This window comes from Leuresthes tenuis, unplaced genomic scaffold (assembly GCF_036924035.1).
Source record: "Leuresthes tenuis unplaced genomic scaffold, fLeuTen1.0.hap1 SCAF_9, whole genome shotgun sequence".
NCBI lineage: Eukaryota > Metazoa > Chordata > Actinopteri > Atheriniformes > Atherinopsidae > Leuresthes > Leuresthes tenuis.
This window is the reverse complement of record NW_027325363.1, coordinates 11,610,518-11,635,916: the sequence shown is the minus strand read 5'-3', so window position 1 is coordinate 11,635,916 and position 25,399 is coordinate 11,610,518. Positions and strand designations below refer to the sequence as shown.

Sequence of the window (25,399 nt, the reverse complement as noted above, 5' to 3'; positions counted from 1 at the left end):
GAGCTGCATTTGGGTCCTCACCTTACACATCAACCTTGAGTAGTGGACAATTTGGCTGAGCAGTAACTGTAGCAGCACCTGTAACTACCTTTGATGAACCTCTTTTTGGAACTGCAACATAAATAATGTATAATCAAGAATGCATTGCTAGTAAATGTTGATTTGGTACTAAATGATAATTTCATTAACAAAAGCCAGAAATGACAAAACAACTGTTTTACTTTAATCTTTAAGTCATAAAATAGTTGCATAGTTTTTGAGAGAAAAAAAAACATAGAGGGCAATGAAATGAATCCCTTAACAGTACTTCTTTCGTATATCTCTAGGCTAAATTGTCAAGTGAATATCAAAAAATTTAGAGATAATGCAGTTAAGTTAGAAAAATGTGTTGAGTTACACTAACTTGCCCATATATGTCTATTTTTACACATTAGCATACTCGATGTATCTACTTTGAATGTTGCAGTCACTGTTATCTGTTGTGTCACCCTAACTAGTCAAAGATCACTGTGCCATGTGGGACATAATCAATTTTCCTCACAACAGCACGTCAACCTACATCCAGCACAGCTGTTATAAGAGCTGTGCGTTCATCCTCATTTGATCATGCAGCACAAACATGCGAAGAGCAACTCAAATATTTCTCTGTGTTCTGTGCTTAAACACAGTTACAAGCTGTGAGATTTTTGGGAAATTTAACATGCAAAGTTTATTTAAAGAAGGTGATATAATGGTAGGGGGAATTTTTCCAGTTTTTAACAAAGAGATCAGCAGTATTGCTACTTTTGAGAAGGAACCTCCTGGAGTGATTTGTGAGGGGTATGATTCGATATTTGTAGCAATTGTTTTCTTATGACATGCATATTCTTTCTTCTAATTTAAACCTTTGTCATTTAATCAGCAATTCTATGTCTTTTTTTATTCTTTTTTATTATTATTATTGGTCAGATTTGATCTGCGAGTTTTTCGATGGACCCAAGTGATGGTATTTGCAGTTGAAGAAATTAACAAAGAGTCTGCTCTCCTTCCAAACATATCTCTTGGTTATAGAATTTTAAACTCTTGTGCATCACCCACTAATACTTTACGTGCTGCACTGACACTGGCTAGTCAACCAGAGGATTTAAAACAGAGTTCTCGTTGTACTCCAGCTATGTCTGCTCTCATAGCAGAGTCGGGATCATCTCAGTCCATTGCTGTTGCTGGAACACTTGGACCATTTCAAATGCCAATAGTAAGGAAAGAAATTATTTTCTTGAAAATAATCTGTAACATTTATATTTTGTTTTGAAAGTCCTTTTGTGTGGTTTGTTTTCTAGGTGAGTTATTTCTCAACATGTGCCTGCCTGAGTGACAGAGCTAAATACCCTACCTTTTTTCGGACAATCCCCAGCGACTACTTCCAGGCAAAGGCTTTGGCAGCTTTGGTCAAACATTTTGGTTGGGAGTGGATTGGAGCAATACAGTCAGACAATGATTATGGCCGAAACGGGGTTCTTGCATTTACTGAAGAGGTTAAAAAACTTGGGGTTTGTATTGCTTTTGTTGGAACAGTTCTACGTACATACCCCGTAAACAGGATTCTAGATGTTGTGGAAATGATCAAACAGTCAACTGTTAAAGTAATTCTGGCTTTTGTTCCAGAGGGTGACTTTTACCCTTTGATGAAAGAGGTAGTGAAACATAACATTACAGGAATTCAGTGGATTGCAAGTGAAGCGTGGATAACAGCACCTCGACCCTCTACGCCTGAAATGTACCAAGCTTTTGGTGGAGCTCTGGGATTTGTGGTGCACAAGATGGCAATCCCAAAACTAAAACCATTTCTCACAGCTATTAGTCCTTACACAGTTCCAAGTGCAGCATTTGTGAAGGATTTCTGGGAGATAATGATGGGTTGTAGAGTGGATTCACCTGATACAAATGCAGGGAAAACAAACAAAATATGTGCAGGCAATGAGACATTAATGGATTCCCAGGATGTGTTCTTCAATGTCACACAGCTCAGAGTAGCCTATAATGTGTACAAAGCTGTGTATGCTATTGCACATGCCCTTCATCAACTGGTATTCTGCCAACCAGCTGGAGAAAAAACAGTGCGGCCGCCATGTTTAGATGTATCAAAAATTCAGCCTAAAGAGGTGAGAAATACTGCAAATAAACTGACAATGCTTCTGGCTGTCTAGAAATAAATATTAAGATATTTAGAAATAAATGTTAAGATATTTATTTCAAATAAATGACACATAATTTGTTATTTTTCACAGGTGGCTTATCATCTACAGAGGGTGAACTTCAGGAATCAGTTTGAGGATAATGTGTTTTTTGATAAAAATGGTGACCCTCCTGCTTCTTATGATATTATTAACTGGCAGCTGAAAAATGGGCAGGTGCAGCATGTAACACTGGGCCATTTTGCATCTGATGAAAATGGTGATTATAAGCTCAGCATACAGGAGGAAAAGATAGTGTGGAGGACAGGCAAAAAGGTAACTGTGACAAGTTTTTTTTCATTCACCAAATATCATGTGAGCCATGTTAAATCACAAGAGTATTTCTACAGTTTGATTTTTTTCTCCCTCAGGTTCCTACATCAGTGTGCTCTCATACATGTCCAGTAGGAACCAGGAAAGCTCAGATTAAGGGAAAACCCACATGCTGTTTTGATTGCCTTCCTTGTGCTGATGGAACTATATCCAATTCATCAGGTAGACAGACATTAAAGTGTGTATGGCATACTGAACTACACATGCATCATATGTTTAGAGTTGCTTATACTGCATTTAATTTATTTTGTGTTACTGCACTTGAATTTCCCTTAGGTTTAAACTAATCATAACTAACAATAAACTATAAACTAATACGAATAATATTTATTGTAATTTTTTTTTCTGAAAACGTGTTGTCCAGATGCACTCTATGTTTATTCTCAACAGGTGCAACAGACTGCGTTCCCTGTCCACAGGAATATTGGTCCAATGACAGAAAAAACGAGTGCATTCCCAAAATGATTGAGTTCCTGTCGTACCACGAGCCGATGGGAATAGCTCTCACAGTTGTATCCTTGTTAGGAGCCTTCATGTCACTGGTCACGATGATGGTTTTTATCCACTACAGAGAAACTCCTGTAGTAAAGGCCAGCAACTCAGAGCTGAGCTGCTTCCTGTTGTTTTCTCTTTTCTTGTGCTTTCTCTGCCCTCTCACCTTCATAGGCAGGCCGACAGTCTTGACATGCATGCTGCGCCACACAGTTTTTGGTGTGACATTTGCTCTCTGCATTTCTTGTATTTTGGGAAAAACCATTGTGGTTGTAACAGCTTTCAGAGCCACACATCCCAGTAATAAAGCAATTGGAAAGTTTGGTCCCGCACAGCAAAGGATTATTGTTTGCTCCTGTACTTTGATTCAAATAGTTATTTGTACATTGTGGCTAAAGCTCAATCCTCCTTTGCCAGATAAGGTTTTCAGATATAGCAATAAGAAGATAGTTTTAGAATGTAGCACAGGCTCTGACGCTGCCTTTTATGCAGTGTTGGGATACATAGGGATCCTCGCGGTAATATGTTTGGTTCTTGCATTTCTAGCAAGAAAGTTGCCTGATAACTTTAATGAAGCCAAATTCATCACTTTCAGCATGTTGATATTCTGTGCTGTCTGGATCACCTTCATCCCTGCCTACATCAGCTCTCCTGGAAAGTTCACTGTAGCTGTAGAAATATTTGCAATTCTGTCATCAGCATTTGGCTTATTAATTTGTATTTTTACACCTAAATGCTACATAATATTGATGAAGCCAGAGAATAATACCAAGAGGCATGTCATGGGAATTAATGTTAACAAAAAAATATGACTTTTAATGTTTTTTTTTTATCACTTTTGAGCAAGAAAACACAGAGATGTATAGATCTGTTTTTGCTTTTTTTTTCAAGTACATCTGCTACAGATATTTTTATGTCTTATTTGAGTGTTTTACTGTCTAAAATGTCTGATGTAAGGAATAAAATTTGCTTTAATACTTAATTATCTGCGTTTTGAAATGCATTTTACAGCCATCATAAACATGGACAATTTTTTTATATCACCTAATGTCTAGATATTTAATATTTGAATATCATAAATCATGCTCACAATAAAGAAAACAACCAACATGTGTTAAGTGTGAGAATGTTTAAGTACTGCACAATTATCTTTCTTGAAATAAAGTTTTCTGTGGCCAAAAGCTTAATGTTATATTAAAAGAATATTGATTTGTACATTGTTTCAAACAATAAGTTGCAAAGTGTTAATATGAGGAAATCAAAACAACATTTAAATGTACTTAAATCAAAATGAGCAAAGTTCAGTGAAAACAATTATTAATTAATTATCATTAAAATTTGCATTAATCAGGGTACAGCAAAAATATAGAATAAAAACTAAATCAGTTGCTACTACCACAAAGATCATGAGAAACTAGGTGGATGCGAACAAATAAATGGAATTTTGCCCTGGTCAGCCAATTAACCTTGAGGATAGGATGTCATATGTTAGATTAGCATAATGTGGCACATGTTGAATATAGCAATTTCTGCTAAATATTCAATGTTAGCATTTGATTTAAAGGCCTTCAAAATGTTGCACATATTTAGCCTTTAAAGTACTGGCGAGGGGAAGGCTTTACTATGAAAGGTAGATGTAAGTCTTAAGTGATATAAGTGGATGAGCGTAAGACTTATAATTCTAGAAATTTTTGTCCAATCAGACCTGGAAAATCAGAGATTATTGTATTAAAAAACAAACAAGTCAACTTAGCCCTCTCATAATCAACCTTACCATCTCACTGGAGCTTTCACTTTTCTCTAGGGGCTCTGTTCACTCTGATCACTGTATTGACTTCTCTGTTTTCCTTTGACAGTGTTCTTCATTCCTGCCCTCTGTCTCACCCTGCATGTCTCTACCGGCACTGCCACTTGCATCATTGCTGTCATCTTCACATTTGGTTGCAAAAGTAGCAGCAACAACATAAGAAAAGTTGGTGACTAAAAGGCTTTTTGATGCACCTGCCTTTGTTTTTTTTCGCTCTCAAAATATTCTGAACCACCTTTATGTTTTGGCACTTTTCTTTTTCATGACTTTGCCCTGCTTTGTTCTGTTGCATCTGAATTATTGATAGAAATACAAAGATGGGTTGGTACAAACTCATTTGAACCATAGTTGATTGGCTATAAGCCTGGGATGACTATGACTGTTAAAAAAAAAACTTTCCAAAACCCACGCACCTATACACCTGGGCCACTAATAACACCGTGCCCCCTGATTAATAAGGTCATAAGCCCATTGCTTTGATATTGTACTATGTATGTACTATGTATATACATTTGTTTATTTATTTGTTTATTTTCTTGTTTTATTCTCCTATTTTCACCCTACATATTATTAGCCCAATTGTCCAGTCAGGAGGGCCCTCGCTGAGGAAGATGAAGTAGGTGTGAACTTATTTGTCTTAGCAGTACAGCAAAATTGCCTTCTGACCAAATATGAAGCAAAAAATAGGCAACTAAGTTACTAAATATTTACTTATATGAGATATATACGAGGTCTGAAAGTAAGACCTCTACAGTCAAATCCCTAAGGAGAAGAAATTACCTTGACGCCTTTCATTTCTTGTGTCAGAAGCAAAAGAGACAAGGATAGTTTGAATTTCAAAGGAGTTTTATTCATTACATTTCCAGCAAGAATAAGACAAAAAAAATTGTGCATGTATAATTTGCATTCATGAGAAAATTATATATTTTCGTGTTCATCTTTGCATTAAGTTTTTCTTGTTGTTTTTTCCTGGTTTCAGCAAAATGATATAGCACTTGGGAGCAAAAATGCAAAAGAGAAGTCCAAGCGATGAGGCTAAAATAGCAAAAACATGGACAGCAACGGTGTATTTTCCAGCTGTGCTCATATAAACTGGGATAAAAGTAATCCACACTGCAAAGAATATCAGTATGCTGAAGGTGATGAATTTTGCCTCATTAAAATTATCAGGCAGCTTTCGAGCCAAAAATGCCATTATGAGGCACATGCAAGCCAGGATACCGATGTATCCAAGAACACACCAGAAGCCAGCTTCTGAACCAGTTACACACTCGATGATGATTGTAGCACTGTGGTAATCTGTGTTATAACTGGCATGAGGTGGACTGGTGAGCAGCCAAATCAGGCAAATTAGAACCTAGAGAAAACAGAAAAACATGAGGATATTACTTTATAAAAACAGAATCAAAAAGGTTTTTATGGGGTTTTTTTGTTTGTTTTTTGTTTTTTTACCTGAACAGCTGTTCCCAAAAGCACACTGACTCTCTGTTGCATGTATCCAAACCATTTCATGACACTGCCTCCAGGCAGTCTGGACCTAAAAGCCATGAGGACCACTGTTGTTTTTGCCAGAAGGCAAGAAATGCAAAGGGAAAAACTGATCCCAAATGCTGGGTACCTAATACGGCAGAGCCAGTCTGAAGGCTCACCAATGAACAGCAAGCCAACAAGGAAGCAGATGGAAAGAAATACCAAAAGAAGGAAGCTCAATTCCATGTTGTTGGCCCGAACAAGAGGTGTGTCTTTGTATGTAAAGAATATACCAAAAATGATAAGTGAAATGGAAGCTCCCAGACCAGAGGCGACACACAGCAGGATTCCCATGAACTCATCATAAGAAAGATACTCTATAGCTTTTGGGATGCAGAGATTTCTGGCTTTGTTGGGCCATGTGTCCTCTGAGCAGCGTGAGCACTCTAAAGAATCTGGAGATAGATAGAGAAAAGAGAAAAATGTAGTTTAGAGAAGCCACGTTTAAAGAAGAACTTGGTAACCTTGACAAAAAAAAGCCTTTGTTTTTAAAAATGTGAAAATACAACATAAGATTTCCTTCCCTCCTCTATCTGCTGTGCTTTAGCTCTGCAGTGCATAGTTAGATACTCTTAGCTCATATTGGTTATTTTCACACAAGTACTGTGGATTCTTGTAAATGGCTTTAAGAATCATATGAGAAGCCAGAAGAACCAGATTTTTAATGTATATATTTTTTAAATAGATTCTGGCTCATGTACCACTGTTAGCCCATAGTAACAGTATCAGCAAATAGCCTGTTTTTCCAGGTAAACAAGTTCTGCTTTAAATTTAAGTATAGGCTTGTTAATGATTGGATTAAACAAAAGAAAAAAGCATGATACAAGACAGTACACACCGGTCTCATCGCTAACTTCTCCTTCAGCACAGGGAACACAGTCGTAGCAGCAGATGGGTTTCCCCTTTCTCCTGACAACTCGAGAACCTGGGGGACAACTGTCGCTGCATATAGACCGGATCGCCTGAGAGGCAAAGTTCAGCCACTCAGAAAGAACACTGATTTAAAATTATGACTACCAAAGCATGACTCTATCATCATGTGAAAATGCTCTACATTTTTTCAAAAGGTACATTTTTTTTCTTAACTAAATCAAATGCATCTTCAAAAACTTTAACAAACAGAACTCAGTAATGAGGGCTCAGAGGACACATGGCCAACAAAGTTAATGGTCTGTTTCGGTTTGCAGATGTCTAATAGTGAAATATTAATGTGCTCATCATATATAACAACATATTTAGCATTGATATCATGAAGTGTATTAATATTTTCATTTACTGCCGATCTCTTAACTGTGAATTTTTAGGTCTGATCATGCTTCGTATGTTATGAAATTGTCATATCTTAAGATAAATTACATTTGTGAAATAATATTGCTACTTTGTAATCTCATTTACTTTTTTCTTCACAAATGTAGGTATAAATGTATCATTTCAAATTGTTAATAGCTTTTTTTTTATGATATTGGCCATAGCTTGTCAGGTTTAACATTTTTTAATGCTAATTTAAGAAAGTATGTTGCACACTAATAGCAACAATCCGACTGATGAGTTTATCAGTAGTGCATACAAGAGTCTGAGAGGTGAACATGGTCTCAGGCCTGTTTGTGGAGAACACACCTGCTTTCCTACAGGCCACTGGATCGTTGAATCATTTATGACCAGGCGGCGATCAGCGGGCAATGAGGCATCATAGAAGCCTACTTTTACCAAATTTAGAGAGCCATCAGGCCTTCTCTGCCAGTTCATGAGATCATAATAAGCTATGGGGTCACCATTTTGATCAAAGTTGACTTTTTCCCCCAGTGCAGAAAAATTAGCACGCTTCATGTAGTAGGTGAGCTAAAGGAAAAAAAGAGACATTTAAACACAAATCTCAACTCGTCTCTGCCTGCTTGAAATGTTACTTTAGATAATATATAACTTATAGCTGGTCTCACCTGCCAAGGTTTGAAATGTTTTGAGTCTGCACAGGTGCCATTCAGGAAAGGCCCTGCTCCAGCTTGGCAATTACTCATATCTTGCAAGGCGTGGGCCACCAGATATACAGCCTTGTAGACGTTATAAGACACTCTTAGTTGTGTCACATCAGAATAGGGAGAGTAAACATCATTTAAATCCTCTGACCCTTTACATGGCACACTGTTGGGGTAGTTTATCGCCCCATAGTAGTTGCTGTCCACTGACCTGTTAAGTTGACAGTTAAATGTTTCTTCCCAAAATTCTGCAAAGTAAGCTAATTTCTGTATAGAGGATGGTGTGAGATTTGTGAAATGTTGTTGTAGCCCTGGAATCACAGCAGCTCTTTGGATTGCAAATCCAAGTGTGCCCATTAGGAGACCTCCAGCTTTTTCCCAAAGTGACTTGGAGGTGGCCCAGGCTTCACTGGCGATCCACTGAAAACCGGTTATATTCCGAAACTGGATCTCTCTAAGAATGCCTTGCATCTCTGACTCACCAGAAAAGTTAATAATGACCTTTGAAGATGACATCTGATGAATGAATGTTAAGAGATCATTAGTATTGGAGTTAGAAGAAGTATTTTAAAATGATGTGCTGGATTTTGTCCATTTTTTTAATAGTAAATACAGTTCATACTAAATCTTATATTCTGATACTTTACATTTACATATTGGGCTAAATTGTGTTGAAAACAGTACATTCAAACACCAGTCAGAGCTAAGTGCAAAAATTATTAGTGAAAAAAACAAGTAATTCATATGCTCCATAAGTGTAATGCAATATTTGCACTCATGAAACATTTAGATTACCTTTTCAGTCTAAGGAGTATTATAATTATACACAAATACCATGTTGTCAAACATGTTGCTTTCCCCCCCATAACCCTTGTCAGTACAGTATTAGAATAAAAATACCAAAACCTTGGCATCTGTTAAACATCAGTTTACACAACAGCTCCTCAATCATGATGTTGCACTTGTTGAAAATAGTTTTTGTTTTCTAGTTGTATCCCCATGTGAGAAATTCAGTGACATAGAGGTACCTGAATTACATCAAGAAGTCCATCAAGAGCCTGCTGGCTGAGCTCCACAGGATAGAAATGTGTGTAGGCAGTACACACACCATACTGCGCTGATTCCTGAAGGAAAAGCTGGATGGCAAAGCGGGCATAGTCAGATTCAACACCAATGACCCCCACCCAGGTCCAGCCAAAATAGCTAACCAGCTGAGCCAGGGCTCTGATCTGAAAGGTGTCACTGGGCATGGTGCGCATGAAGGTGGGAAACTCCTTTTGATTACTCAGACAGCTGCAGGATGCAAAATAGCTCACCTAGTTTTACAAAAAAAAACAGTAGTTAGGATTTGGCACTGGCTTGGGGAAAGAATGTGCAGCAAGCATCAAATTTCACCAAAAAGTACAACTTTTTTTCAGAAGCATTCAGTGAGTCAGATGGACATCCGTATACCTAAAAAAGGGGAGTTGGAGTCTCAAATAGAAGCTGTGTAAACTGTGATTTTATAACATAGAACATTTAAAAAGCTTTGTAAATCTATGATTATTTTCTACAGAAGCATAGTGCAGATATATTTACAAACTCACTTTAACCTGAATGGGATAAAGCTGGTATACAAAAAGGGATGGATGGATTTACAAATGTTGAATTGTATACATTTAAGTGCCAGAAAAAGCAAATATTCCAGATCCTAATCTCTTTCCTGTGGAGCAAAAATGTAACACTGAATTTGAACATTTTGTCTCAGACTTAAGTAAGTGCAAACTTTTCTAAAACCATTTTAGTAAAAAAGCTTGTGTGAAAAAGAAAAATTGCATGTTCAAATGCAGCTGGTTTACTTCTGGTTCTTCACTGATATAGTGAAAAAGCTTAATTTAGTAAGAAGTACTTTTTAATTATTATTATTATTAGTATTATTATTTTAAATTATCAAAACACAAGTGCTCAGACAAATACATTCACTCACCAAGGGGATATGGAAAGAACCCAGACTTCGTAGAAGAGCCATAGACACCCCAGAACCAGCATCTCCTATGATTACTGAGGACGCGGTCCTTTTTACTGCAGCACAGCTTAAATTATTGCCTTTCTCTACACTCTGGTCTTCATTCACACGCTCAGCGCTGAGGCCTATCTCTGGCTGGCCATTCACCAACAGAAAGGAGGCTCTTAAAGACACAGGTATATCATCACAGCTGTCACGGATGTGGAAACCTAGCCTGAGGTGTGGCAGGAGATCACTGCGCAGGTTGATCTCTTTGATTGCAAAAGTCATGGTCTGCATCCAACGCAGGGCCCGAGAGCTAAAACTGTGCAGAAAGAAATTCACCACTCAGCAAAGATATATGCACATAAAAAACAGAAAACCAAGAAAATTAAATCTGTGTTCACAGCACAAGTAATCTAATTACTGGTAACATACTAATTGTATTTATTTGCTGAAGGTTTTTCTTTGTATGTCAGAAGAGAGGAAACAGGGCTGTAATGTAGAGGGAATAAGCCCCCTATAACTACATCTCCATCTTCATACAGACTGCTTTGCTCCTCTTCCCCCAAGAAAACACAGCTATCCAGAGCGGCAACTGAGCCTGGTTTCCCCCTAATAAGAGACATGAACATAAGAAGTTTTGCACCTAGCAATGCCATGCTCGGCTCAGGAGTGAAGAAACGCTAATTATACAAATGTTTCTCTCAGAACACACAAAGGATTATGGTATTTCAGGACACAGCTGCTTTATATACTTTATTAGCACACGTAAATCTGAAGCCACCACCCAGACACAGTCGTTGTGACGTCATCTATATGTAACTGGTGTGCGCAGAATGCTGTAAACAGGAAAAATAAAAAAAAAGAAAAGAAAAAAGTTTATGGCCGTCTTTTCAGTTCGTCAAAATCAGAGCAGCCTCATATGCGAGTATGACCTGTGAGAACAGCTACGTGTATTCATTTAATCAAGTATAGATTACTCAAAAACACCCATACCATGTAGATGGAAGTTGAGTATGCACTGCAGATTTGGCAAGTTTTCATTTCCTTTTTCAGTTCATGCAGGGCCTGTTATTTAACCGTCTTGACAACTGCAGAAGGTTAAAATGCCTGACCTGAACTGCACCTACTGGAAGCATTTATTTGTGTTCATGTTGGACATTGTGACAGGTCCTACCTAATATGAGGCCAATTTTTTCTGTTGTTCATTGTTTGGCTTGCAAGACAAAAATTTGTTTTTATCCGTCTTTTGTCCTGAAAGCTTTAAATTGATGTGTCAAATGTTGTGTCTACCAGTCTTTATCCATCCATTGATCCATTTTCTATACCCACTTAATCCGTCGGTCGGGTCACGGGGGAGCTGGAGCCTATCAGATTTTATTTAAAGCCTTTTATATGGAAAGTGTTTCTCAATTATTTAATTTAAAATAGATTCGTCAGTAAAGCTTGAACTGAAGGGGTATTCCTCTTATTATTAAAACTGCTAAGTTGGAAACATATTGTTATAATTATTATCTATTTTTGTTTTTTTTTGCCAGACTAATTTTTCCAGGTCAAAAGTAAATAAATACACAAAGAACACTTACGCACATATATGTATATATATTCACCGATCAGCCATAACATTACAACCACATGCCTAATATCCTAGTATAGAGTGTGCTCTATATTATGCAGGTTTTTCTCAGCAGAACACTATATTTAATCAAGATTAGAAGTGTTGCCCTCTTTACCTGTCAGTGGTCATAATATTATGGCTGATCGGTTTGAGTATACATACATATATTCATATATATATATATGTGTGTGGGTGTGTGTGTTTGTGTATAAATTGGTATATATAAAAAAAAATGGATATGTGACTTTTCTTTTAAGATTTTAGGAATTAACAAAGTGACCCACTATTTCATGTTCTATGTATATCAATGATGGTACTTCATCTCCTTCTTTTAACTTTATCACTGAAAATAAGACTGACTAAAATAAAAACAAATCAGAATAGGTAAATCTTATTTATGTCGTAAAAAGAATGCCTCTTTAATACCATTTGCATCAAGTTGGTAATGACAACGCACTAGATGGTGATTACAAGCAAAGGATGACTGACTGGACCTTACGTATGCTGTAGTAACAGTGGCAAAAATAACACAAAAAAAACAACACAATCAAATCAAATGAAGAAAGAAAAGAAAACTGTTCCAGTGAAAAAAAAAGGATTTAGATTATATTTAGAAAAGTAGGCTTCCAAGAATGTTGATTTTATCAACAGAAAAACCTACTTTAATTTTGTCCTAATAAACTGACCGTAACTAAACATTTGAACCCTTGACTGCAAGTAATTATGTTGTTTTTCTGGGACACTCTTTTGTCATTCAGTCTTCCATGTTCCACTTCAGTGAATTAGGTGGAGCCACTGTTCTCCAATCAAAATGCACTGTCATTCATAACAAGGTCACATTTAGTATATAACTTGTCTATGTCTTTGTGCTATCTCTCTTTTAGGCGATGTCTAACAACATGTCTCTGCTTGCTTTACTTTCATTGCTTAACTTAGCCAGCATCCTCACTTTAACATACCCCTCTTTTACCAGCTTCACCTCACCATCCACAACTGCAACCAAAGTGTGTGATCTTCAAAACAGCTTTGAACCAAGCTTCATGACTGAGGGCGACTTTGTTATTGGAGGGATCTTTCCCCTACATTATAACCAGGAAATGCCTGACCTTAACTGCACATACAAACCACCACCAGTAAAGTGCAATGGGTGAGCTTGATAGAGTATGTAAAATACTGTTTGCAGCTGAATATTGTGTGATTATGTTGTAGTCATCTATAGACTTGATTATGCAGCATGTACAGTGTATATTTATTGTCCAGGGTTAAGAATCAGTTTGGAGGTAAATATATCTGGAATCATGTAGTGATATCTTCAGTTGCTATGCATTTTATTTAAGCTTTTAATTTGAGTAAATAAGAAACAAAATAACTTTATTGTATGCGTTTTTAGGAATTTTCTTCTAAAGAATCATGTCTGTTTTTCTTTTACCTTGTTTTGTTCTTTGAAATGAAATTAGATTAGATTAGATTAGATTCAACTTTATTGCTATTGCACAGAGTACAAGTACTGAGGCAATGAAACGCAGTTTAGCATCTAACCAGAAGTACAAGCAGAAAGTGTCGAGTATGTGCATGTGCAGTCAGAGCAAATGCTGGTAAATTGTGACTAACTATAAACATGAGTATGAAAATATACAGATTGTACAGTATATATATATATATATATATATATATATATATATTTATATATATATATATATACAGTAAAAGTTGTAGAACGAGACAAGACAAATACATAGCTAAAATGAGTAAACTATAGATGAAAGTACAGCAGTAAACAGTTTAGTGCAAATGTTCAGTCACTGTTGGAAGGTGCTAATAGAGAAATTAGTATGTTTTGAAGATGACAGCAACAACAGTGGATAAAAGCAACATCTCTGTCTCTAACTGCTGAATTCAATGTGTGTATGTGTTGTGTGTGCATCTATGCTGGGCTACAGATTTGATCCCAGGGCTTTCCGATGGGCTCTAACCATGAGGCTGGCAGTAGAGGAGATAAACCAGAGTCCAGAACTATTGCCAAATTACACTCTTGGGTACAAAATCTTTGATTCATGTGCATATCCACTAACTGGTCAGAGGGCTGCTCTGGCTGTGTTGAATGGGTTGAGTGAGGCTGACTCTCCCGTGTGCAGTGGTGCCTCTCCACTCCTCGCTGTGATAGGAGAATCAGGTTCTGCTCAGTCCATCGTTGTGTCAAGAATTCTGCGGCCATTCAGAATCCCAATGGTAGTAGTACCTCTTTGTCTCTGTAATCCCACACACATCAACATTCATTATGTTTCACTGTTCTTTTTTTTTCCTTTTTAAAACAGATCAGCTACTTTTCTTCATGTGCTTGTTTCACTGACAGAAGAAAATATCCAACTTTTTTTAGGGTTATTCCTAATGATGATTATCAGGTATGAATGTCATCTCTCATCTATTCAATAGTAAAAATGCTATCCTCATAATTCTGCAATACTGCTTAGTAACTTGAATGCATCACATTTCATGAATTAGTTTTGAAGCACACCTTTATTTGATTTACTAAATCAAGAGCAAAGAAAATATTAAATCATAATATTCAGATTATTTGAGTTGTCTTTTTCAACCAAATGTGTTGGCACTTGTTTGTGTTGAAAAGGTGAAGGCCATTGCTCAGCTGTTGCTGCGCTTAAACTGGACCTGGGTGGGACTTGTCAGAGGAGACCACGAATATGGCCGCTTTGCTGTACAAGGTTTACTGAGGGAATTACAAGGTACCAACGTGTGTGTGGCGTACCAAGAAATGATCCCTCTGCTCTACAATCGTCAGAAGGCTCTGGGGATCATGCAGGTAAATTCAAAGAACACAGATAAAGGTTTTCCACCATTGGAGAGTTTGTACCAAATCCCTTTTTATAGCCAGTTGTTATTATATATCGGAACTACTATAGCTATTACTACTACCACTGAGAGATAGACAGATAATGTGTAGAATATTACACTTTGTAATTCAAGTACTTAGAAAGCACTTAACAGAGATGGTTGATAAAAAAAAATGCAGAAAAAGAGTGCAGAACGTACTAAATAGGTCTTCCAAAATGAACAAAATGACCACTTAGATGGGTCATCACCTTTTTTATGGCTGATTAGTATACATAGTGTACAAATTAAATTATTTGTATTAATACAAATACATTTCAACTTTTTTTCTCAAACTGCACACTGCTGCAGCACCATATTTAGATAGCATAAAGTTACTATTTATTTAAAAGCCTGCAGGATGATCCTATTTTCATTATATATAAGTTAACGTTTAGTATTCATTGATATGTCAAAATGATCATAACCCCACTTTCTTTAGGAGTCATAATCACACATACGGTTATATAAAGCACAACCTGTTGTGAAAAGGTTACAGGTTATTGTAGTTTCTCTTTGTTTTATTATTACTTCACCAAAGTGTAATATATATCAGGTCTTTCCTAAATTGCTCTTCACTTGTTCTTTTGAATTGATTTGTTTGTTTATCTTGCTGTTAAGTCCAATCAAAGAATATATAATTTCCCTTGTCCTATTTCATTTTGATTTAACCAGCAGTCTTTCATCCATGTCAAATCCTCTTTCATTATGTGCGTTTCTATGAAGGTGATGCGAAGTTCTTTGGCAAAAGTGGTGGTGGTATTTTCAGCTGAGGGGGAAATGACACCTTTTTTGAGAGACTACATGAAGGAGAACATCACTGGAATTCAGTGGGTTGCAAGTGAGGCCTGGATCACAGCATCTGTCTTCACAGGAAGCGAGTATTACCCCTACTTAGGGGGCACCATCGGGTTTGGGATCAGAAAAGGCCATATCTCCCGACTCAGTGACTACCTGCTGACAGTCAATCCTCAGAGCTATCCCAACAATCGGCTGGTGCAAGAGCTGTGGCAGGCCCTGTATGGCTGCAGTCCTGTCCCCTCTTCTTCCTCTCAGTTGCCGCACTGCACAGGACAGGAGACGTTGTTGGAGCAGCACTCAGCCTACATGAATACATCCAGTCCTAGGGTGGCCTATAATGTCTATAAGGCTGTATATGCAGTTGCTCATTCACTGCATAACCTTCTTCTCTGTCAACCAGGAAGTGGACCTTTTCAAAACGACTCATGTGCTCAGCAAACTAATGTACTCCCCTGGCAGGTATAATCATGTGTTCTAACATTATTACAGTTCACTTATAACCTTGTTTAAGGCGTTATGGAGATTTTGATAATATTTATTTGTTTTCAAGCTCCAGCACTACCTGCAGGAAGTTACATTTGACATAGCCGGGGAGGAGGTAAACTTTGACTTGAAGGGTGACTCTGTACCCTACTATGACATTATCAACTGGCAGAGAGGCACAAGTGGGAACATTGAATTTGTCAATGTGGGGTTGTTCGACGGAACCAAGCCTGCTGGAGAGGAGCTGGTGATCCAGGAGGACAGGATAATGTGGGCAGGGCATCAGAGTGAGGCAAGCTGCTCACACTGTGTTTTTACCTTCATCAGATGCCAACTGTTGAAGTTCTGTAGGTTAAGATGGAGGTAAGTCAGACGGGCAGGAAAGCTTGGATCTGATGTGAGTCCCTTTCTCTTGATACCGTAAAGACTTTAAATACAAACATTTTGAAATGCTTGGTTATGCAGTCTTTCCCATTGTATCCCTCATCAAAGACGTCTTCTAAAGTTCCAACATTGGTACTGTTATGTATGCCAAATTAAATATTGACACTAAATGTTAGAAAATGTATTGAAAGGCCTCATGTCACAGAATATTATGCAGGCAAGCCATTTACTTTCTGGTTCTGTCTTCTTCAGTCTTCTTGAAGACATATTTCTATAGACAGTAGGGATTACTTATGCTATTTACATATCAAACTAATATATATCAGCTAATATTAAAACCAACAATCACACGATTATTAAAGTGGACATGTTGTGTTTCCCACTTTCTTTTAATATGATGCAACTTTTTTTCCTTAAAAGATCTTCCAAGTTACAATTCACACCAAAAGAAGTTACGGATCTATTCCTGAGAAAACACTGCTCCTGAACTGCTTGAAACACCTACGTTCTAGTCCAGGTTTTCTTCCTTGTCTTGTTTACCTGTGACATGCTTGTCAGAAGCCCTTTTTGTACTTGTTAAAAATCACCTTAAACACCTGCTTACATTTAGCTTTTGAGTACAAGGGGAAAGTGTTTAATCAGCATTCTGTCTGACATCAAATGACTCTACACCAGTGAAAAGTATTTACCGGTCCTGGCTCCGTTTGGTATTGATGGGAACGCAGCATCAGAATGAATACCTTCATTTTGCTGATGGTGCTGTGCTGAGGTCTGCAAGATTGGGTATAGCTCGCTTTTTATTTACAGTATTTATTGATCCAAACATCTCATATTGATGCTCTACTTGGTCAAAAATATTAAACTAGCCTAATTTTCTTTTTTGTCCAACACAGCCTGAAGTACACTGTGCAATGCAATCAGTTCATGATGTTGTCGCTGATAGGTTGTCCCCAAAAAGGTATTTGTAGTTTCTTAATGTAAGAGGACAGGGTAGTACACATGGAGAGGTGGTGGTGGTGCAGAGTTACAAGGGGGCTGATTCTGATGAGGCTCTTTGGATATCAAGAAGAGGTAGAGATGGTGAGCAGGCGGTTTGTGCAAAAGTCAGTACGTGGGGACAGAATACAAAATAGTTTTAAAGAAAGAGGATTTAACTGGCTTGAAAAGTAATGTAGCATGTGAAAAGTCCATTGGACATGAGTAAACAAGTAAATGACAGAATTAGGAATTAAGTGATTTTGACAGCGTGTGAAAATGGAAGTGATGAAGCAGAGTGAAAAGCCCAAACAACACAGAATGAGAGTATATATATATATATATATACATACTCTTTTTTCTCTAATAAATGAGAAATAACTAAATATAGACTTTAATCAATACTGTAATTTTGTGTCATGACTGGTAAAATTTAATAAAATAATTTAGCAATTAGTTTAGCACACTTTTTTGACACACCAAAGCTTGATGACATCATTTTTCCTGTCTTCCCATAGGTGCCAGTGTCTGTATGCAGTGCCAGCTGTCCTCCAGGGACCAGGAAAGCTGTCCGTCGTGGGGAGCCTGTCTGCTGCTTTGACTGTGTACCATGTGACAGTGGCAAAATTAGCAATCAGACAAGTGAGAATTAATCTAAGCAGCATAAATTACACCAACTCAAGTATCTGTTACAATCTTGTGATCCGTTGAACTACTCTTTTTTTGTCCTTCTCCCTCTCTTCCATAGATTCAATAGAATGCACATTTTGTCCGATGGACTTCTGGTCAAACAAAGACAGAACAGCCTGCATCCCCAAAAAGGTGGAGTTCCTGACCTATGATTCCTTAGGTATAGCCCTGACGGTGATCTCTGGGGTGGGTGCTTTTCTAACTTTAGGCGTTTTTACTGTGTTCTTCTACCATAGAAACACAGCTATTGTCCGTGTGAATAACTCAGAACTCAGCTTCTTTATCCTGTTTGCACTCACTCTGTGTTTCCTCTGTTCTCTTGTTTTCATTGGAGAGCCAACATTTTGGTCTTGCATGCTTCGCCACACTGCCTTTAGCATCACTTTTTCACTTTGCATCTCCTGCATCCTTGGAAAGACTCTGGTGGTGTTGGCTGCTTTCACTGCCACCAGGCCAGGGGACAACATTATGAAGTGGCTAGGGCCCAAGCAGCAGAGGGCCATAATCTTCAGCTGCACTCTGGTTCAGGTAGTTATCTGTGCTGCCTGGCTGATTGATGCCCCCCCTTATCCCAGCCGTAACACTAAATATGAGCGCTCAAAGATTATTTTGGAGTGTAGTGTGGGATCTAGTCTTGCATTCTGGTGTGTTCTAGGATATATAGGTCTGCAAGCATGTCTCTGCTTTGTACTAGCGTTTCTAGCCCGTAAATTGCCTGGCAACTTCAACGAGGCCAAGTTCATCACCTTCAGCATGTTGATCTTCTGCGCTGTGTGGTTGGCATTCATCCCTGCATATATCAGCTCCCCTGGAAACTATGCAGACGCAGTGGAGTCTTTTGCCATTTTGGCCTCGAGCTTTGGCTTGTTGTTCTGCCTGTTTGCTCCAAAGTGTTACATTATTTTATTGAAACCACAAAAAAATACAAAGCAGCACTTAATGGGAAAAGAAAAAAGTAGTATGCCATAAGATAACCTTTTGAAAATTCTGATTTACTTCACATGAGTATTTGCTGGGCAGTGACAACTGTTTAGAATTGTAGCACAAGTACAGTCAATAAAAAATATATGTATTAGATATGTATCAATTTAATATCAATATATTTGGAAAAAATATAGACCTTTAGCAATCATTGTTTTGCAAGACTAGGTTTCAGTTTGTTGGGATACACTTTCAGCGGATGTCACCCAGCTGCAAGTCTGCAAGTTTGCAGTGTCCATGAGAGCAACTGCATGTGAACTTTGAAGGTAACATTTGCATTGTAAAAAGAATGTATTTTAGCGTGAGCAATTTTGTTTTTTAACCTAAACAAAACATCGATAGCAAAGTGATGTATCTTAAACCCAACTAAGAAGAAACATAGTTTTGTCATAATGTGTTATTTTCATATGTAACCGTAGCAACCAGTAAAGTGGAATCCATGACAGTGAATTCATTTTAGGCTTATCGTGATTATTTTCCAATGCTAACCAGGTAGTTTTGATTTCTAACTCTAACGAAGTAATGTTATTGCCTAAACCTAACCAGTAAGTGACAAAAATGTTATAATAAATTGTTGAATTGAAAAAAAAAAGAACTGCTGTCATTCCATAAATTGATGCTGCATATAACCGCATCATCCATGTTTTTTTGTTTAAAATTTTTTTCAAGCCTATGTGCAGAACTGATCAACAGTTACAGTAGATGTTCAGCTGCAGAAATGATATAATGTAATTTTGATTATTTATTTCAATAAATAAATTATCATTTACATGAAAACACTTGACATACCATGCATATCTGTGAAGCCTTCAGAAGTATAGTCTCCATCACTGACAAAAGTTGAAAAAGATTTCTAACCAGCATGAATTGCTCCAAAATCATCGTGCATCACTTCAAGTGACAGCCCACGTAGCAAAGAATTGTGTTGATCGCACCTATTGTCTTTATTGTTCTAACCTTCAATACCACTTAACACCTTTGTGCATGTGTGGTTATGCCTGTCCCTTTTCACTTTGTAAGTTTGTTTTTGTTTTTCCTGTCCTATATATTATCCTTGTGTTTCTGTATTTCTGAACACTTTGGTCTTGTTTTCATTTGGGACCTTGGTTTAAGTTTTTCTGCAAGTTTAATTAAAGTTTACCTGTTTTACCTTACCTGCCTGACCACTGTATGTTTGCATTAGGTTTCAGTTTCAAACTCACATTATGACAGTCATTAATCTGGGCCTTAACACTCTGATTTTCTAAATTATATTCATAGGAAATCTTATAAAAGAGACATTCAGATACTTAACCAAAGCTTTTTATTAAAAAGCATGGAAACAAGTTTCACACAGTATTTTCTTTTGTTCATATTCAAAGGTGGAAATGTTTTAACTTTTTAACTTTCCAGTCATGCCTTTCTTAATGTTCTTCTCAGGGTGCAGTAAAATTATGTAACATTTGGGCACGAAGATGCACAGTAAGAGACCAAAACTAGAGGCTAAAATTGCAAATATTTCCACAGCCACAGAGAACTTCCCAGGAGAGCTAACATAAGCTGGGATGAAAGAGATCCACACAGCCCAGAAAATCAGCATGCTGAAAGTGATGAGCTTCGCCTCGTTGAAGGTATCTGGTAGCTTCCGTCCAAGGAATGCCAGAAGGAGGCAGACAAAGGCAAGCAGACCAATGTAACCAAGCACCAGGTAAAATCCAGGAGGCCATGGCTCCTTACATTCCACAACAATCTAATTATACACAAACAACAATACATTAATGCAGGTATACTCTCGTTGATCTCAATGAATAACATTAAAGCTTCTATGTTTACAAATTTGGTAAATCTTACTTTTCCAGTTGAGGCTTGGTAGGCTGGATTCTTAAATGGGAAGGGAGGTGCACCCAAAAGCCAGCCAGTGCAGAGAAAAATCTGCGGAAAAGATAGAAAGTTAGGAAGCTCATTGAAAATGCATACAAATGACAGTAGTCATACATTTTATCAAATTAGTGACAGTTCTATATTCTTCACACCTGAGGGGCTGTAGTACAGAGGACCATAGTCCTCTGCTGAGATGGACCAAAAAGCCTCAGGCCCCTGGAACCAGGTACACTAGTCTGAAAAGCCAATAGAACCACTATAGTCTTAACAAGGAGGCAGGAGAGACAGATGACAAAGCTGATTCCAAATGCTGCCTGCCGGAGCCGACATGTCCACACAGACGGCTGACCAATGAATACCAGGGAACATAGGAAACATAACTTGAGTGACAGGAGAAGCAAAAAACTTATTTCTGAGTTGTTGGCTTTGACTATCGGTGTTGTGCGGAAATGGTGAAAGACGGCGGTGATAATGCTTGTCAGGATAACACCCAGTAGGGTGAGTGCAACTAGGATGATACCCATGGTATCATAGAAAGAGAGGAATTCTTCAACCCCTGCAACACATTTCACCCTGTCTTTGTCGGACCAGTAGGACTCGGGGCATTTTATGCACTCAGTGGAACCTTTGGAGACACATAAAATAGAATGAGGGTAAACAAACACTCAGAAACGGCCCTGTACATCCACATCACTTGATCTCTGCTGTGCAACTTATTTTTGTGGTTTTAATGGCTTCTAAAATCATCAGTACCCTGCTTCCCAAGATGGAAAATATATATATCGAAACAAAACAAGTATATGCTACCAGTCTGGTTGCTGATCTCTCCATCTGCACAAGGTAAACAATCAAAACAGCAGTGGGGCTCTCCTGGACGCCTGGCCTGCCTACTGCCAGGGGGACATGGTGCACTACATTGAGATACAGGTACCTGGACAATGATCAGAGAGAAGTGTAAAATTGAACAACAGGGTGTTCCTCGTGGAGACTTCACTCAGGGATATATAGAGCACATGTTAAATGAGATTATGACCCACCTTTGACTGTCCTAATGTCCATATAATGGTGTTCTGCTTTATCTGCAGCTGCTGTCCCAGTGGGGCTGAGCCATCATAACTTCCCAGTTTGATAAATCTGATCACATCATAAAAAAGATATTTTAGGCCAAGAAATAAATGCAGTAGTTTGGCATGATTACTCTGGAAAATAGATAAATTGCCAAAATAATGAATTGTGAATACAGTTAAATTGCTGCATATTGAAATTTGACCTGATTTCACCCTTCCTGTCCTTCTGCCAGTTAATTATGTCATAGAGAGGGACCGGCTCCCCGTTGGAGTCAAAATATACTTTCTCCTCAAACTGGTTGGTGAAATTCACTGTCCTCAGATAGTGTAGAAACTGTATGAAAAAAGAAACAAACAAACTCTGTCATTAACTGAATTTAATAAAGCAAATAAACATTGATTTATGTGTATTGTAATTGTTATTTACCTGCCTGGAGGTGAAATGCTTGTGTTTTTCACATATTCCATTACTATATTCTGCAGAATCACAGTTTAGTAAAGAGTGCAGAGCATGGGCGATAGCATATACAGCTTTATAAACATTGTAGGATATTCTGACCTGAGATACATCAGTATAACTGCTGGAAGTGAGACTCAGATCCTCTGAACCTGTACATACAGGCATTTCAGCAGCACCTTCATCATCAGCTACAATTTTCAGTGAGCTTTTCTGTCTTACAGTAGACATGTTCTGGATGTCCAGATTGTAAATACGTTCACTCAAACCATCAAATTCATCCAGAGTATCTCTTTCCTTTTCATTGGTTCTGTCTCCTCCAAAGTTCAGCTTACAATCAAACTGTTCTTCCCAGAACATATTGATAAATTCCATCCCTGGTTTGGGAGATGGGTGAACATTCAAAAGAAACTCTTTCAAGCCTGGGATCCTGACTCCAGGAAAGGAGAAGCCCAGCGTTCCCTCTAAAAGAGTTTGGAAGTGGGGTGAGGTTAGAAGGCTGGCAGTCACCCAGGCTTCACTAGCTACCCATTGTAGCCCTGTTACATTCCTCTGAACAAGCTGATGAGACAAAAAAAAAATCATAATGATGAATCATGGTTAACATTTATGTAAACATTTTCACATTAGTATCCTATATGCAGCATATATACTGTAGCTCAGCCAAGATGCCTACTTCTAAAAATAGATCCAGGAGTTGTCCCTCCGTAGCAAAGACCACCACGACCTTCGCAGTGGAACTCTGCAGACTGTCTGCCATTTCTTGTATCTCAGCCGATGTTGGTGATTTTGGAATAGTGAGATGAAATGCCACACAACCACCTTGTTGTTTAAACTGATTAGAGAATGCTTGGATGCCGTAGTGACTGTAGTCATCCTGAAATGTATATGGAAAGGTTTAGTAATTCATGTTTGTGTCTTAAACCGAGGTCTTCTTGAATTGAAAAAAAAAAAGTTTTAATCTTACCGTAGTCCCTATTGTGCCCACCCAAAACCAGCCTAAGAAAGTGACGAGTTGTACTAGACCCCTAACTTGAAAGAGATCGCTCGGCACCGTTCGCAAAAATGATGGGTACAAGTGTTTGTCAGTGAGACAGGTACAAGTGGCAAAATAACTCACCTAGGAGGAGACAGAGTTAATTTCATCAACAAAGCAAAATATTCTTAAAACACTGGTTTATTACAATAATCAAATGGGAGAAAGCCTTTTTTCCTGCCTTTTTGTGTTTTCTCACCAGTGGGATGTTGAAAGGGCCAAGGGCTTGAGCTATGGCTCTTGTCGGGGACGATGATGCGAGACCAATCACAGCAGAGATGGGTGAACCAGACAGACATGTGGAAGTTTCAGACTGTGTTGTCCTTAACTCTTTTGTTTCATTATCTTCTATGTAATTTCTAAAATTCCTTTCTTCTGTCATATTCAACGTGTTTTCACTTTCTGATATTTGTTTGATCTCGCTTTTCACAAGTCTGGAGGAGGTGACCAAAGAGAGAAGAGCTTGCAGGCTGCTATGGACATTGTCACAGCTGTCCATGATCCGGTAACCTAATTTAATACCTGGTAAAAGGTTGGCGTTATGGTTAATCTCCTCGACTGCAAAAACCATAGTCATCATCCAGCGGAAAGCTCTGTGGTCAAAACTGCAAAAAAAGTAAGTTCAGAGGAGAAGGAGATTGCAGTATGTCAGTGGTATGGATCACATGTTAACACTGGTGGATAAACAAAGAAAAATGAAATCAAGTTCTTTATAAAATACATTTTTCTGTGGGAGATGCAGGAAAATAAATTAAAATCTAAGAACAACAGATATCAGTATTCTCACACTTACCCGCTGCACAGTGTGAGTCGGGGTTTGCTTTGGTAGCTGTGTTGTGGCTCAGAGGTGACATAATGCAGAGGAAAAAAGCCTCCAATAACAACATCCCCCTCAGACTGCAAAGCCAGAGGCTCACTGTCTCCCAGTTTCTTGCACTGAGGTGAACTAGAATCAACACCACTCACTCCCTCTATCCTCAAATCATTAAGTTTCTCTCTCACAGCTTTTCCTTTTTTCTCACCATTCCCTTCTACACTCAATACTTTTCCTTCTTTTACAGAATGAGAAGCACTAAGCAATACAATGAAAATAAAGTTAAAAGCACAAAGATGCAACAGATGACAAAAGGTTGGACGCATTGTCAATACTGACCCCAAAAAGACTGTGTGTGTGTGTGTGCTGTAGACAATGCTGTTCTAACAAAGCTTCTGACAGGCTGACAAGTTAGACTGCATTAAAATCTGTGACGCTTGCTTCATTTCCATAGGTCGTATAAGTCATGACAAGATCAACCAATCAGAGTAAGAAGCAAGAGCAATGGGATTGGGGCATGACAAGGTTCCAGTGAACTTTGACTTTCTTCATACTTGACATCTCAAGGGGATCTGATTACAAGTGGATAGATGTAACACATCAGTTCACTCTTTGTCCTTATGGTCATATCAACAGTTGATGAATATTGGATTCAGAGCTGTCTGACAGATGGATCAGAGATTAGGTGTGAGGGTGAAGTGTTCAGTTTAGGCCCTTTATATACAGAAACTGCTCCAGACTCCTTGACTGTTTCAATTATATTACAAAATGTAATAAAACAATATGCAATTCCAACCTTTCTTTAAACAACTTTGTATCAAATATTTGAACATTTCTTTATACTTTTCTGACACACCCATCTTTCCCACTTTAAACTCTTACACCGATACAGGTTTTTTGTACCAAATCATCAAACACCTGTTGACATCATCTGTTTGAATTTTTTTTTCATTGCCTAATTGCCATGCCTAGATTTCCCTATCCTGACTTTTCGGAATATGATGTAGGCCTA

The 25,399-nt window shown here is 38.0% G+C and overlaps 4 protein-coding genes across 4 annotated transcripts; 2 read left to right on the top strand and 2 right to left on the bottom strand.

The window, feature by feature from the left end:
* Positions 1-682: 682 nt before the first annotated feature.
* LOC140313713 (extracellular calcium-sensing receptor-like) lies at positions 683-3,850 on the top strand. Its single transcript, XM_072391705.1, has 6 exons — positions 683-819; positions 949-1,234; positions 1,320-2,141; positions 2,268-2,489; positions 2,585-2,708; positions 2,937-3,850. Exons 1-6 carry the CDS (start codon positions 701-703, stop codon positions 3,848-3,850), a joined length of 2,487 nt encoding a protein of 828 aa, XP_072247806.1. The 5' UTR covers positions 683-700.
* Positions 3,851-5,779: 1,929 nt separating this feature from the next.
* On the bottom strand, positions 5,780-10,647 carry LOC140313712 (extracellular calcium-sensing receptor-like). Its single transcript, XM_072391704.1, has 7 exons — positions 10,315-10,647; positions 9,377-9,664; positions 8,313-8,864; positions 7,993-8,214; positions 7,214-7,337; positions 6,298-6,770; positions 5,780-6,202 (listed from the first exon to the last, which is right to left on the bottom strand). Exons 1-7 carry the CDS (start codon positions 10,630-10,632, stop codon positions 5,780-5,782), a joined length of 2,400 nt encoding a protein of 799 aa, XP_072247805.1. The 5' UTR covers positions 10,633-10,647.
* A 2,193-nt stretch (positions 10,648-12,840) lies between these two features.
* Positions 12,841-19,141, top strand: LOC140314768 (extracellular calcium-sensing receptor-like). The gene is made up of 9 exons (XM_072393126.1): positions 12,841-13,100; positions 13,894-14,182; positions 14,269-14,355; positions 14,580-14,771; positions 15,566-15,835; positions 15,896-16,099; positions 16,191-16,415; positions 18,001-18,124; positions 18,231-19,141. The coding sequence occupies exons 1-9, from the start codon at positions 12,841-12,843 to the stop codon at positions 19,139-19,141; spliced, it is 2,562 nt and encodes an 853-aa protein (XP_072249227.1).
* A 1,318-nt stretch (positions 19,142-20,459) lies between these two features.
* On the bottom strand, positions 20,460-25,247 carry olfcu1 (olfactory receptor C family, u1). Its single transcript, XM_072393125.1, is given in 14 exon segments — positions 20,460-20,882; positions 20,984-21,064; positions 21,166-21,638; positions 21,821-21,944; positions 22,051-22,147; positions 22,284-22,414; positions 22,508-22,707; positions 22,921-23,098; positions 23,214-23,414; positions 23,505-23,657; positions 23,773-23,886; positions 24,004-24,178; positions 24,367-24,645; positions 25,231-25,247. Coding segments are annotated over 14 exon segments (2,646 nt in total).
* Positions 25,248-25,399: the final 152 nt, after the last annotated feature.